Genomic DNA, 16,268 nt, shown 5'->3' with positions numbered 1-16,268 from the left:
TCTCACACATAGAATAGACCATGCTGTCATACAGCCCTGCACCTGTTGCCCACGGCACGGAGTTCCCGCCATACAAGTCTAGCAAATAGTAAGCGCGACCCGCGCCATCCATACCGGATAGGAAGCCGCGCGTTCCTGGATTGTGTGGTCATCGAGCGACGCAAAGATTCGGGAAGGTGTCACGCACCACAGGCATTTTGTAGCAGGAGAGAGAGAGAGAGAGAGAGAGAGAGAGAGAGAGAGAGAGAGAGAGAGAGAGCGCGAGCGAGAGCGAGCGAGAGATATGATCTAACTTTGTGTATGGTCCGCGTCAGAGTCTGGAACTATATATATATATATATATATATGAGAGTGATGATAGAAGGGAGATGCACAGATCATCAGGGAGCTGAGCAGGCACACCAATCGCTTTAATTTGAGAGAGAGCGAAATACCTTACCACTGGCCTCAGAGGGCAACACGGGCACCTGAAGCAGAGACAAGGACTGACACAACCTCCACTTCTGAAATGGGACTGCTGCTTCTTGAAGAGCTGGTAAGTTTTTCTGATGCATGCAATACTCTGTGCAGGTATTACTTTTCTGAATCTCGAGTCTTTAGTCTTATCATGTCTCAGCTACGTTTGAATGTCGACATGCTATTTTGTTTTGTTGTAGTTTTATTGAAAGTGTTTAGGCTATCAGAAAAAAAGCATGCCTCAACCTTCACTCAAAAAAATAGATATTTTGCTGACCTTGATTTATTAGAGGACAGTGGTTTCATGTGTTTGAACTGACTATTCATAACTTAAAATGACTATGAACAAAATGAACAAAAACAATTTCTTTAGAAAGAACCTGGTTGAATTGTGTAAACCCAACAAAATTAGATGTGTCAATGCAGCAAAAAAAAAAAGTATATTTTATTTCTTTATGTACTAACATATGAATGTTAGCATGAGAAATACATGTTGGTTGGAAGCACTACAGAGTGTAGTTTAGAAACAGTTAGTACAGCAACTGCTCAAAGCAGTGAGCAATCAATTTCATGTGCAAAATGCAAGCTCCACTTTTCACCATAATCGTAACCCACAAAACTCCAGTATAACAGAAACTCTTCTTAATCTCAACATAGCATAATAAAACATTAAACACTTACAAGTTTCCCCTTTTATATTAATCAAAAACACATAAAATAACACTTCATTTTAGCATTTACCCTATCAAGTCCCATGCAAAGCATGCATGGAAAAGGAAATCCCATTTCATCAATGCTACAGTACATTAACACTACAGAAATTATTAATGTAGTCCCAACACAAATGGATTAAGTAAACTTGCATTTTACAAATTTAAATGGATAGAACGCAATTATTTTTTTTAGTGCATGCTACCAATGCTTTTGCTAACATATTATTAGAGAAAAGACTGGGAGATGTTTCCTTTGCAGAGCAGAGATAGAAACTAAATACAATGATAGATGGACGGACGGACGGATGGACAGACGGATAGATAGATAACATCTATCTCAAAAAGAGAGAGAGAGAGAGAGAGAGAGAGAGAGGGAGGGAGGGAGGATGTGTGATATTGTTATTAAATATATGTCAATGATTAAGGAGGATCCAGGATGTCTAGAATAACCCAACTGGAGGGGCATGCCCTCCTTTTTTAAACAACAGAGATGACACAAATGCTTGTCAGCTGAACACCCTCCTTCCCCACCCACATTTGTTTTATCTATGGAGGCTGTTCAGTCCTAGAAACAGATAATAATATAGACTGACTGATGTAATGTCCAATCACAGGTCACTGGGAAGAGAGGGGACGGCAAGGGTGCTGGAGATGCCTGTACAGATCTGTTTGCTTCAGGAAAATATGAGACCACCATAATTCAGGAGAAGCAGGATGGCCACCAGGAGCTGAATTCTACCACTAAGAATGACATCAAACTGAATGAACACAACATCAAACTCAATGTATGTTGCGAGAGTGGACATATCTTAACATTTACAAACAGTTACCCAGTAGCACACTGACATCTATTTAACTTCCCTTTCGTAGGTTGACCAGTCAGGGCAGCTAAAACTAGAAACTGTTGAAGACCTCTTCAACATTCTAGAGCTGAGGAAGAGAAGGAAGGAAAGGAAGATTGCAGAACCAAAGAAAAAGCCAGAACCTGATATCCTGGTGAGGGACCTTATTCCTAAAAGAAATAGTTCACCCAAAAATGTAAATTCTCTCATCATTTACTCACCTTTATGCCATCCTGGATGTGTATGACTTTCTGTCTTCAGCAGAAAACAAATGAAGATTTTTAGAAGAATTTATCAGCTCTTTTGGTCCATACAATGCAAGTGAATGGGTGCCATAAAAGTCGTCATAAAAGTAATCCATATGACTCCAGTGGTTATATCAATGTCTTCAGAGGCGATTTGATAGGTGTGGGTGAGAAACAGATCAATATTTTAGTACATTTTTACTATTAATTCTCCTCCCTGCTCAGTCAATCTCTGCTTTAACTTTCTCACTATTCTTCTTGTGTTTTTGATGAGTCACATTCTTCATGCTTATTATTAAATATTGATCTGTTTCTCACGAACACCTATCATATAACTTCTGAAGATATGGATTTAACCACTGGAGTCTAATTGATTACTGTTATGCTGCCTTTATTTGCTTTCTGGGGCATCACAATTTTGGAACCCATTCACATGCATTGTATGGACCTACAGAGTGGAAGTATTCTTCTATGAAATCTTAATTTGTGTACTGCAGAAGAAATAAAGTAACATCTGGGATGGCATGATATTGAGCAAATTATGATAGAACTTACATTTTTGGGTGAGCTATTCCTTTAATTAATTATATTGCTATACGTATAATGCGGAAGTGCTATATGAGCATTTGAATGACATGTTGGGCCTTATTTAATTCAATGGAACAGTTTACATAAGAATGCATACGCACACATTTCTTCTGCTCATGTTTCATGAATAAGGCTCAATGTGTATATCTTAGGCCTTATAACTGGTCTGTAACTAGTTTTTCACCATGTTTATTCATCTTTTTGTCTTTGCTCGTTTAAATACTAAATGGCCCTGCTGTGTGACAAATTCATTTTTAAAACGTACAAATACTCAATGTAGTCTCTCCATTAATAAAAGGTCTCAAAAGATGCATACATAATAATCCAAATATAATTAATTTTTAACATACAACAAAAAGCATTCCATGTTGCAGGACGATTAACAGATTGTGTGGTACAATAAGTCAATAACCTGCTTGCATTTTTTTTTTCAGCCTGAGACAGTGGACCAGGGTTTGTTTCTAAAGGCTGTCACAGAGAATAAACTGATTGTAGTTGAGAAATATTTGTCAGATGGTGGAGACCCTAATGCCTGTGATCATGTGAGTGTAACACAGACAAACACATGCACACACACGTCACACTTTCCATCACTTGTGCTGCTAACACAAGTATTGCAAGTCCTCAAATGTGCATGTAATAAAACTCTCCTTTTCTTTCTTTCTGTTTTTCTCTCACACACAGTTTAAGTGCTCCGCTTTGCAAAAAGCCTGTGCACAAGGTCACACAGAGATTATGAAAAAGCTCCTGGAGAGTGGAGCATCCATGGAGCACAAAGACAAGGTAGAACAGATGGCTGAAGTGACCGTCTAACCAGTGCTACAAGAATACAATCCCTTCTCTTATTATTTTATGCTGTAATTTCAATACACAATTTTCTTATCTTATTTACAATTCTTCATTATAAAATGTCTATAGCTAAATGCCACAGCTGCACATTGGGCTTGCAGAGGTGGAAGCCTGCCTGCACTGGAGCTGCTACTTAATGAAGGACCCAAATTCAACTCAAGAGACAAGGTATATATAAAGCTGCTGTTCCTCTATGCATGACACCAGATGGTCTGTGGACATTGATAATAAAATGTACAAATTTTCATAGCAAATAAAGAGAGAGCATGACTTTCCTTGTTGTGCTCATAGTTTTTTCATGTTCCCACTGACCACTGATCTGGCAATACATTTAGCACACTAACTTGTCTTTGTTGTGTATCTGCAGCTAAGTAGCACTCCCCTTCATGTTGCAGTTCGGACGGGACATTACGAGTGTGCCGAGCATCTTATTCACTGCGGAGCTGATGTAAATACTAAAGACAGGGTGAGAAACCAGTTTGCACTTCATTCAAATATTTTTTTTGTATCATATCATCACAAATGTGAAAATGACTGTCTGTGAATTTGCATGATTTTAACACTTAGTAGCATATGCAGGATTAGTCCACTGTCCCACTTGTTGTTTTCATCTCTCTAATAATGTGAATGCTCTGTGTTTGTATAGGATGGAGACACACCCATGCACGATGCTGTGAGGATCAATAGATTTAAAATGATAAGACTGCTGATGATGTATGGATCCAGTCTTAATGCCAAAAATAATGTAAGTCCAGTCAGGGTACATGCAGCCCTTGTTTTTGAAGTTTAAAAACGAAGTTTATTTTTGCAGTTTCAATTGATGGCACTAGTAGCGCAGAAATTACTTGCTTTAAAAAGCGAGATATGCAAAAAGTAATGAAATGCTTGTATATTATTTTAAATCTTCATTTTAAAGGGGACCTATTATGCTAAATTCACTTTTACATGGTGTTTGAACATAAATGTGTGTTGACAGTGTGTGTACACAACCACCCTATATTGATAAAAATCCACCCAGTCCTTTTTTTTTTTTATCCCCATTAATCATCAGCACTGTCTCAGAACCAGCCGTTTGCAGATTCTGTACAAAGTGACGTCACATTGTACAGGCCCTGCCCACTACTGTTGACAGACACTGTCGTCAGACATGTTTGTTTGTGTGTGTTGTTTCGTTATAGCACATAGCGAACGTTGTAACAGTATTTGTGTGTGTGTGTGTGTGTGTGTGTGTGTGTTGCTCATTCATCATTGCAAAACTGCTGAAAAAAATCAAATACAAATAACCATTCGTAAACTTCCTGTTTCTTTCTCAAAGTTGTTGAGAACTCTGCTGACAGAGTCTCACCCTCATCAGTGTCTGACTCCGGTTCAAACATATAGGGCCGAACACCACTATTTACGCTGTCAGTTATATTGGTTATGATTTCTAGTTATCCAAAGCAGAGATGTCAAAACTCTGCCCTATTCTGTATAAGGACGGGGAGCAGCAGCACATTTGCATTTTAAGACACACAAAAACAGCTTGTTTTTATTCCCACCCAAAAATTGGCATTTTCAACATGGTATAATACATTATCTATAAGGTATTTTGAGCTGAAATTTCACAGACACATTCTATGGACACCAGATTTAAATTACATCTTGTGAAAAGGGGCGTAATAGGTGCCCTTTAAACAAAAAGGAAAGAATTGTCTCATACTATGACCCTTGATGTTTCAGATGCATAAGTATTATGAATGAAGCCTTATTAATGAATATATATATATATATATATATATATATATATATTCCTAAAATAATTGCCTAAGTCATTTTTTCACTTTTCTCAGAAAACACAAAACACTGAACCAATAATTGAATATATGATATTTATTGATAATGTCACTCAAAAAGGTTATGGCATAAGATGACTATTGACATACTAATAACAATGCATGTCAATTATGTAACGTAACGGGAATAAATGACTTAGGCAGATTTTTGAACATGCCTTTGTTACTTAGGCAATTTTAAATTGACAACTCTGTCAACAATAAAACACTAACAAACAAACTAAACATCATTCTGAGGAGGCATGAGTAGCTTTTCCATCTTCTTGATGCACCTGCCATCTTAAAAAACTTGTAAAATTGTCTCATTGCCTTTTGACTTAGGCAAAATAAAACGGCCTAAGTCACACACTTGACATAGGCCATTATACTATAGGGGTAGAATTGCATGATCTGTTCAACTGAGGATGTGGGCGATTTTACCAAAGGTGGCCAGCATCATGAGGAGATGACTTATGCAAAAAAATCATTTTTGTCAAAAAATGACTTAGGCAATTATTTTAGGAAGGTGACGTATATATATATATATATATATATATATATATATATATATATATATATATATATATATATATATATATATATATATATTAAATTATCTTAAACTTATTTAATTCATCTTTTACAGGATGGAAAGACACCAATAGAGACTCTGCTTTCATGGCAAAAAGGAGTGAAAAATATCCTGAATGAGGAGGCAACACCAAAGCCAATTGAACACAATTTTAACATCCATCCTGCTGATCAAGTTTCATAAAAAGTTCCCTCCTTCCTTCCTTTTAAAATGTAAAGACTGAGCAGAGCTTTGCAATTTAGATTATGGCAGATAATGGCAATGATGACGCTAATTGCTGGCAATAGAGTGTCTGTTACATTGATATGTGTAAATATTACTTTCCCTGTTATTAAGATCATGAGAGAATGGAATCCTCAGCGAGTGGCACAAACACATGTACCAACATTGGTTGTGTGTTGGATCAGTGTATTTATTTAACATTATTTTTATTGACTTTAAACTTAAGTGAATGCATTTTAATGTCCATGGCTGTGTTTAATCAACTGAGAGGCTTTGTGTTGCAAATGTCATGACAGATCGGACACCGAATCATTAATGTACAGAACAGAATGTGAATGAGGGCTTGAGAAGTTTATTATGACAGATAGTATTATAGTTTTTGTTTTGTATTTATGGACTTAAATTGAGAAACACTCTGGAACCAGGTACATGGATGTGCATTGGTGAAATATTATAAGACAAACTGTGTTTTTTTCTTCTTTTGAGCACTTAAATTTAATTGTGAATAACTGTAATTTGTATGCGATTAAAGTATTAAAAGTGAATAAGTGTGTGTGGTTTGTAGTCCTTGAATATTTCCCCCTTAACAAATTATACATTTGATTTAAATTTGATATTAAAAAACAGCAAAGAGAGACAATAAAACCACAAACATAGGCAATGGAATAACCACTCTACAACCAAATAAAAAAATAAACCTTTTGAATTCTGAGCATTCTTACTGCGTATCTTCCAGTGCCACTATGACGTTAACAAACGCGCGCTCCCAGCAGCCTTTGCCGTTGTTCTCGCTCTTCCGATTGGTGGGATTTGAAAATAAGTACGCGCGACAGTTTGAGAGAAGAATCAAAACAAATAAAACCTAGCATCGAAACTTAATTTAGTTCGACACGCAGCCCTGTTTAACCACTGACAGCCCTGTAAGTCAACTAAATTAACTTGTTTTAACGCGTAATGTTGTTGTCCTCATTTGTCGTCTTTATTCAGTTAAGATCTAAGGTTGAATTTAGGAGTGTCGTGATGTCAAAATTCAACCAAATCTGTCTGTAAAATATCTGTATTGTTTGTGTATTATTGCTAAAATGTCTATAAAACGACACAATCGATTTTAAACATTAAAATAAATAAACAAGCTTATTCAAATGCAAAAGGATTGCATAGCCAACTGATGTTTCATGAGCTTTTATGTCTGTATCAGGTGTTATTCGCACCGTTTTATTTCCTTTTTAATTTTATCTTTATGATTTTGTATTGCTTAATAGCAGGATGATGGAATCAGGGCTTAAGGATGAAATTACAAGACCGAAGAAGATACGTGTCGAAGATTTAAGGAGAAATCTGTCGTCAGAATTTAGTGAGCATTCAGATTTCCAGGTAAGCTGAGCTGTTAGTCATGACAATATGAACACATAAATTGCACTGTATGCTTTTTACATAAAGTACAGTTTCTTAAATTATCAACAGAATGGTTTTGTTTTGAAGGATCCAACTGATCTTGAGAAGGAACATTTGAAGGTGTATCTTAGGATAAGACCATTTTCAGGAGCTGAGACTGAGAATGGAGAATCACAGGTAAATACAATAAATAAGGGGAAATGGTTCAGAGATGTTGCAAACATATAAGCACTCACTCTCATCTAATGGGGTGCAGAACCTCATGTAAAACTGGACCCTTGTTCCCTGAGAAATGTTTTTCCTATAGCTACTTGCCATCATATGTGTTTGTGATTTGGATACTGATGAACTGTCTGAAAAACAAGCTGAAAAATCATAAAATCACTCCCTGTGCATCAGTGTTTATTTGATAATTTTATTTAGATAGCTGTACCTCTTCTGTCTTTCTGAAGGACTGCGTGGCCATTCAGCCACCAGAAACTGTGCTTCTGAAAGGGCCGCAGTCATCTCTCTCTGCCAGACTCAGTGACAAATCTGTGCCAGTTACAGCTCAGCGTTTCCAGTTCTCTCAGGTAAGCTGACCCACCAACACACACCGTTTATTTAGTGACTGATGATGTGAGCCACTCATTTTCCCTATTTGATGACCCAAGAGTGCTTTAACTTTAGGAAAAACAATTTTTGAGATCAAATGTCGTGCTCTGTCTTGGTCATATAAGCACAAGGCTATAACTTTATCTAATGTGAGACATTATTTTTTGCAAAAAAAAGAAAAGTGTATTTGAATATTTAACTGTGTTTTTAGGTTTTCGGTCCAGAAACTACACAGAAGGAGATGTTTGATGGAACAGTGAAGAGTCTTGTGATGGATGTGCTGGAGGGACAGAATTCTTTGGTCTTTACCTATGGTGTCACCAATGCTGGGAAGACCTTCACTTTTTTAGGTTTGTGTGCTTTGTTTATATCTTAAAATGTTTGCTTTTATTGAATACCTATACTCTGAACTAATCAAGATATGAAGTGAGTGAGAGAAAGAGAGATGGAAGTGTAGTAGTCCATTGGGTATAGGAATACATTCCCATCTGTGCTGGAGTGCCCATGAAACTGCTTTTGTCCTTCAGGTGTGAGTTTCTGTTGCTACAGCAGCACAATAGTGGGCGTGAAATCTACCAATCTCTTTTCATTTGACTTAAAGCTGCTTTGTTTAATTTCTGTGCCACTAATTGCACCAAACGGAATTGGAATAATAATGAATGTTTTTAGACTGCTCACCAGAACAAAATATAAAAATTTAAAGGAATAGTTCACCCAAAAATGAAAAATCTCTCATGATTGACTCACCTTTAAGCCATCCCAGATATGCATGTCTTTTTTTTTTCAACAGCAGAACTAAAGTTAAGATTTTTTATAAACACATTTCAGCTCTGTATTTCCATACAATGCAAGTGAATGTGTGCCATCAGGCTGCTGGCTGTATGACAGTGCAAAAGGCATATTTAGGCAGCAAAAAAGTAATCCACATGACTCAGGCAGTCAATGAATGTCTTCTGAAACAAATGGATAGGTTTGTGTAAAAAATACATCGCTATTTAAAACTTAATTAACTTTTTAAAAAATGCTTCCTGCTAGCAGTGGATGCATCACTGTGCTGTCATGTGACGTAAGTGTGATGGTGCGTTAACGTGAGAAGACGGACTGTCAAGCGAGAGTCATTTCAAACAGTTTCCGAGTGCTGGAAGGAAGTAACGATTTATGGTTAAAATGTTTTAATTATCAATTTGTTTCTAACACAAACCTATCGATTTGCTTCAGAAGACATTCATTGATCCACTGAAGTCATGTAGATTACTTTTATGCTGCCTAAATATGCCTTTTGGACCATCAAGCTAGCACTATTCACTTTCATTGTATGGACATACAGAGCTGAAATGTGCTTATAAAAATCTTCATTTGGGTTTTGCTGAAGAAGGAAAGACATACACATCTGGGATGGCTTAAAGGTGAGTAAATCATGAGCTATCAATTTTGGGTGAACTATTCCTTTTAAGTGTTATGGCCTGACAGTTCCGTCTGCTTATGCCGCAGGTCCAGATATTGATCCAGGCATCCTACCTCGTTCCCTCAACATGATCTTTAGCAGTTTGGAGGGTCGTGTCTTTAACCAGATGTGCCTGAAACCACAGAGATGCCGTGATTTCATCAGACTCACCAAAGAGCAGCAAAATGAGGAAGCAGCTAGCAAGCGCAACCTCCTCAGGCTCCTCAAAGAGGTACTGTAACATGGAAACAAACCTCAGACTCTTCTAAAACCCTTTATACACCTGGAATTAATAAGCATTTCGGGACCCGATCACAAAAAACAAATGGAGGTTGTCTAAAAAAAAAAAACATGTGTCCACATCGCATTTGAGGTTTAGGGTTAGGTCCATCCTGATGTGTACTGGAGAGCAGCAAAGCACCACCCCTCACCTGTCTATCAACCGCTGTGCAAAATCATGAGTTTTAAACTTAGTCGGTATCATGCAGGTTTTAAAGTAAATAACCATCTGATCGGAAAATGCGAATAGGTGCAAACCTGCACAAGAACTTTACGAAACTTCTTGAGTGTGTCTGAAATCAACATGCACTTCTGAGTCTCCATTAATACAGGTACTCCACTAAAATAATGGAGTACGATAATCTTCTTGATGTGTTGTGTTTGTAGTTAGATTCAATTTCAACTGCATCTGGGAGAAACAATGGGCAGTTTTCTTGTCTTTTTTGCATTTTATTATTATGTAGAATAGGGCTGCACCATTATAGCATAAATCATAATTGTTGATTATTGCTCTTGATATTGTAATGGTGATTATTAATGTTGGTTAAAAATTGTAATTACTGTGACATCACAAAGTAAGCAACCGTGTGGTTCTTCAGAGTAGCAGATTTCAATGGTGGATATGAGCTTTTAAGCATCTTAAGGATTATATTGTATTTTATATTGTAATAATGTTTGTTAAGGTAAGGCAAATGAAAATTATTGTAAATCGATATCTGTGGTATAGAATAAATTGAATTATTGCTACATTTCTGGTTAAATTATTAGTCCACGTACAGTAAATAATATGGCATATTCAATATTCAAACTTATTAACAGCTGATTTAAATCGACCAAGTTACTGCGTTCAGTAAGCCATTAGGTGACTAGACAGGGGACCATTCATCCCGTTAGATCTTCAATGGTGATCTTGTTCATGTAAGATCATCGTCAGATCATTTTTCACCTCAGTGGTTGCAATTAAAAACAGTCATTTGCAATCTGAGTTTGTGCGATTCGTGAAAATGTTAAATCTACCAATTACAGCTGTGTGGCAAATGGGTCTTATTAGAGCAGACGCAATAACAATTACGGTGATTCCTGAAATATGCTGTTCATGCCATATTCTTTATGTTGACTACACCTCCAAAACACTTAGAACAGTTAAGCTGAATTATTTTAGTGCTATTTTGTACAAATTAAATTCACATTGGCCTACATATTAACATTAAAAACAAAACTTATTACATTTTTTATAAATTGTACACAGAAATTGAGCAACGCGACAAACTCTCCCATTACAATGACTGTTGTCACTCACTGCAGGTTTACACTGTCCTGTTGCTGTCTAATCAGCATAATAAATCAATTATTTACATCGCATCTGTGCCTTGATTTGAACAGGATCATTTTAGTTTTGTCGTGTTGCTCATTTGCAGTGTATTTAACATCTACATTCAAAGCGAGCGGTACAATATGCAATTATTCCAAAATAATTACAAAGTTATTTTCGGTCTTGTTCTACAGCTTCTTTTCAAGTGTCAGGTAATGTTTCTTCAGTATTCATTTTCGTGTGCTGTGCAAACAGAGCAAGAACATAAAGCAAGCATCTGGGCATTCAGATGGTTTAAAACTCGCATATTAGTATCAGTTGTCATTACAAATAGGACCGAGGAATAATCTAAGCGGCTCTGATTGGCCATTGCCATTTCATTGCCCAACGGACATGTTTGTGATTTTAGAATACTCAACTGCTGCAAAAATAAGTTGTAAATAGAAACCATTGACGCAACAGGAGCAGACTTAAATTGAACGCTTTAATTGTCAATTTTCACGATTACATAATCGTGGCAGCCGTAATCGCGATTAGTTTTTGATTAATTGTGTAGCCCTAATGTAGAAACACGTTGACAATGATTGTCTGATGTAGTGATGATGTATGTTGTCATGAAATCAGAGACCCTGCCCTCGAAATCTGAACGCAAATGGTCATAAGAGATGCATTTAAGCAACCAGGTGTAAACAGCGATGACTTGCCTGACCACTTGTGATGGGATCACCCAAGACGCATCTTAAAAGGTTAAAGGGTTAGTAAAAATTTTAATTCTCTTATCTACTCACCCTCATGCCATCCCAGCTGTGTATGACTTTCTTTGTTCTGCGGAACACAAACAAAGATTTTAGTAGAGTATCTCAGCTCTGTAGGTCCATACAATGCAAGTGAATGGTGATCGGGCCTTTTGAAGCTCCAAAAAGCAGATAATGTCAGCATAAACATAATCCATCAGATTCCAGTGGTTTAATCAATGTCTTCTGGAGTGATCCAGTTGGTTTTGGGTGAGAACAGGCCAAAATGAAACTACTTTTTCACTGTAGATCTTGACAGCATTCTACTTGGCGATCATGATTTCAAGCTCGATTGCACTTCCTATAGTGCCATCTAGTGCTCTGAGCATAGGTCAAGCACTACATATTGTAATCGACAGGGGCGTAGCACCAAATTTTGGGCCCCAGGCACAACTATTTTAGGGACCCCTGACCAATATGAGTTTGAAGTGGGGATAATATTCAGTATAAAAATTTTAGATGGATATTTAACAGCAATTCATAAAAATTCATAATTTGTTTTTGTTAAATTGCAAATATTATTAAAATATGAATAAAGTCCTTAATAAATTATTTGGATCATGCAGTACATTATTAAAAAATATACATACATATATATGGATTACTTTTATGCTGTCTTTATGTCCTTTTTGGAAAGGCCTACTCACAATTCACTTGCAATTGTATGGACCTACAGAGCTGAGATATTCTAAAAATATCTGTTTGTGTTCAGCAGAATGAAAAAAAAAATTCATACTCATCTTGGATGACATGAGGGTGAGTAAATGATGAGAGAATTTTAATTTTGGGGTAAACTATCCCTTTAAAACCAGGTGTAAGCAGAGTCTAAGAGAGAGTTCTACTAACATAGAAACAGACCTCAGACTCTCCAAAGATTCTCCTTTTAGTAAGTTTAACATTCTTTTTTCATTTGAATGAATCTATCATTTTATCTTCTCTTTAGACTGATTCTTCCAAAAATACGTCTTGCCAGAGCTTAAAGTCTGATCTTGAAGGTAAAAAAATAAATCTTAGTGAACATAACCATCTCTTGTATTATCTTTGGCCGTAATTTATTAAATTTAAAAAAAAAATTTTTTTTTGAGCTGACAAATAAACATTTTGTTGTTTGCCAGATGGTTCTGCCTTCTGTGAAATCAGCACCACGGTGAATGAGAGAAGTTTGGATTTGGATATGAATGTTCACACTAAGTTTTCTGTATGGGTCTCTTTCTGTGAGATCTACAATGAAAACATTCATGACTTGCTAGAACAACCTCCCAGCAATGCCTCACGGAGAATCAACCTCCGCCTTTGTCAGGACGTCAAAGGAAACACATTCATCAAAGGTGAAGGAACACTGGCAATTTCAATACCATCCTGTTTATCCAGTCATGAAATCTCAGAGAAAGTCTGTAGAGTATTGTTATCAAAATGGTGTAAACAAGCAAAGAGTTAACTCTGGTATAATAAAGTTTGCAAACTTTTAGTAAGAGACTTTTTATTTTTTTGGTCACAATATTGAATTGAAAGCCAAGGTCATTGCAACTTGTAAGGCTGAGGTGGAAATGCCTCAGCCTTACAAGAAGCTATATATATATAACTTCTTTTGTTTGTATATACTTTCTTTTGTTAATCAATCCAAAGAACATTTTCAGTGTTCATTTGTAATTATCAGAGTGGTTTGTAGGGATTTAAGTCATTTCAGAAATGAGTGTGTAATGGCTAAATTTGGCCAGTTGTGGGTGCTAGAAAACAATAATAAAAAAATGCATTTCCATCTTTGAATGGTGATTATCTCCCAACAGTTAATGATTGGTTGGTTTTACAGATCTGAAATGGGTGCAGGTGAGCAGTGCTGATGAAGCCTTTAAAGTGATGAAAGTGGGCAAAAGGAACCAAAGTATTTCCAGCACTAAACTCAACCTGCTCTCCAGCAGGAGGTAAACATGCACTACTTTGAACTCTGTAATTTCCTGTTGTTTAAGATTGTTTGACATCATGATGCCTTAAAGCACTTGGGAAGCTCCTACTGTACTTCTGAGTTAGGCAGTTGTTTTAGAATATCTCAGTTCTCTAGGTCCTTACAATACAAATAATGGTGTTCAGAGCTTTGAAGGTCCAAAAAGCATATAAAGCCAGCATAAAAGTAATTAATATTACTCCAGAGGTTATATCCATGTTTTCAGAAGCAATATGATAGGTGTGTTTTAGAAACTGATCACTTCCTTTTTTTTAATGTAAATTCTCCTTCTTACCCAGTAGCTGGCTATATGCACAAAGAATCTAAATAGCCAAAAACAAAAGACTGTGAAAGTGGAAATTTATTGTAAAAAATGACTTCAATATTGATCTGTTTCTCACCCACACCTATCATATCGCTTCTAAAGATTTGGATTTAACTACTGGAGTCATATTGATTAATTTTATGCTGCCGTTATATGCTTTTTGGACTTTCAAAGTTCTGAAAGCACTTGCGTTATTTGGACCTACAGACATTTTTTCTAAAAATCTTTGTTTTTGTTCTGTAAATGATGAGTTCCTTTTTGGGTGAACTATCCCTTTAACTTGAAAGTTGCATTAGTTGTACTGAGTGGATTCTGTGGCCCCATTTCCACCCGAATTACTTTGAATCTCGAGTGATCTGATCACGTGTTGAGGTGAGACATATCGCTGTTTACACCGTGTCATTTAAATGCGTCTCTTGTGACCACTTGTGTTCAGATTTGAAGGGGAGATTCCCTGTTTCATGACGACATGCATCGATCGATCATTGTTCCAGTGTGTTACTGCATGATAATTAAGCGCAACAAATTAAAGACAAAGAAAGCACAAAAAAACACTGTGCTGTTTCTCCCAGATGCAGCATAATTTAAACTAAGCACAAACGGAAAAATATCCGTTATTTTAGTGAATTACCTGCATTAAAGGAGCTCAGGTGTTCGTTCTTGTAATTTGCTATCAGATACAGTAAAGAAGATCCATGAAGCTCTCGCGATTGTGTATGCTCTACTTTTTTACATTTTCCGATCGGATGGTTAAAAGTAGCTCGTAATTGGTGCTTCAATGCTGCCGGGACGCATACAAGACGGATTAGCATTTAGACCTCAAATGTGATGTGGTCACATGCATTTCTGACCACATTTTTATTTTTTGTGGTCCAATCACAAAATGGTTTAGACCTGTATTTAGGTCTGACCTCATGTGATCGGATCACCCGAAATGCATCTTAATACCTGGTGGAAGCAGGGCCTGTATGGCTTTGTTCACACTTCAGGAATTGTTTTTTTTTTTTTTTTTTTTTTCTCAATTTGTTCACAAAAAAAATTGAGTGACTGTTCAAATTGTAAGTTATACGTGGCCAGGTCAGATTTTGTTCTGTTCAGACTACAGTGGCGTTTACTATCACATTCACATTAGTTGTCATGGTAATGCAGCAAGCTTCAAAATGTTAGCGATGGATGTTTTACCATTTATTATTTTATTCATGAGGGCAGTATCCAAATATGAACATTCTTCATAGACAAAGGCTTAAAAATGTGAGGGGTGGCATATGCAGTATTTGTTGCTGCTAGTGTTGTTGTTGCCCGTTTTAGCTGGGACTTCCTGTATTTTGGCCAAAATTACGATGTCTCATACAGGACGCATTTTATCTTGGAGTCCTGTATTTTAGCAGAGAGTGAAACACCCCGTATTGACGGCTTTGTGTCCCGTATTAAATAATAAAAAGGTTGGACGGTGAAAGACGACCCGTGTGTCCTGTGATGATACCCTCAAAATGCTCTAGTGTCCTGTATTCACGTGATGTTTAATACTTTATCTCGTTGTTGTTTCTCGCAATTGGTATGGGTTACTGTACTTTAGTGCATCTCTTTGGGTAAGTTAAGCCAATGTCTATTTTATTATAAGAGGTTTGCAGTGCTTTGTGTACCCTGTAACATATAAATGAACATATCGGTAGTATGGTTTCATTTAGAAGTGATGATCTCTTTGCCCTGTTTACCTTCCACTTTGAGAGTTTTGTAGGGCTGAAATGTGTAATAAAACAGATTTTTTCACTTTTGAAGTCGTTTATATTGAAAATTCTGTTTGTAACAATCCTACTGCATGGTCATTATTATTGTATTGAATTCAAAATGCCCTGTGAAGGCAT

The 16,268-nt window shown here is 36.6% G+C and overlaps 2 protein-coding genes across 2 annotated transcripts in view; both read left to right on the top strand.

Moving 5' to 3' along the window:
• Positions 1-377: 377 nt before the first annotated feature.
• LOC127657235 (ankyrin repeat domain-containing protein 1-like) lies at positions 378-6,707 on the top strand. The gene is made up of 9 exons (XM_052145934.1): positions 378-535; positions 1,784-1,954; positions 2,040-2,165; positions 3,279-3,386; positions 3,529-3,627; positions 3,763-3,861; positions 4,061-4,159; positions 4,340-4,438; positions 6,151-6,707. Exons 1-9 carry the CDS (start codon positions 509-511, stop codon positions 6,277-6,279), a joined length of 957 nt encoding a protein of 318 aa, XP_052001894.1. The 5' UTR covers positions 378-508; the 3' UTR covers positions 6,280-6,707.
• Positions 6,708-7,158: 451 nt separating this feature from the next.
• The window catches only part of kif20ba (kinesin family member 20Ba), a 49,540-nt gene continuing 40,430 nt past the window's right edge, over positions 7,159-16,268 (top strand). The window contains exons 1-9 of the mRNA XM_052145868.1: positions 7,159-7,238; positions 7,581-7,692; positions 7,801-7,890; positions 8,166-8,285; positions 8,519-8,657; positions 9,799-9,983; positions 13,080-13,131; positions 13,252-13,464; positions 13,947-14,058. Coding sequence (XP_052001828.1) covers positions 7,585-7,692; positions 7,801-7,890; positions 8,166-8,285; positions 8,519-8,657; positions 9,799-9,983; positions 13,080-13,131; positions 13,252-13,464; positions 13,947-14,058 — 1,019 coding nt within the window. The 5' untranslated portion in view covers positions 7,159-7,238; positions 7,581-7,584. The remainder of the gene's footprint in view (positions 7,239-7,580; positions 7,693-7,800; positions 7,891-8,165; positions 8,286-8,518; positions 8,658-9,798; positions 9,984-13,079; positions 13,132-13,251; positions 13,465-13,946; positions 14,059-16,268) is intronic.

Source organism: Xyrauchen texanus, chromosome 16, assembly GCF_025860055.1.
Source record: "Xyrauchen texanus isolate HMW12.3.18 chromosome 16, RBS_HiC_50CHRs, whole genome shotgun sequence".
NCBI lineage: Eukaryota > Metazoa > Chordata > Actinopteri > Cypriniformes > Catostomidae > Xyrauchen > Xyrauchen texanus.
This window is presented reverse-complemented; position numbering and strand designations above follow the sequence as displayed.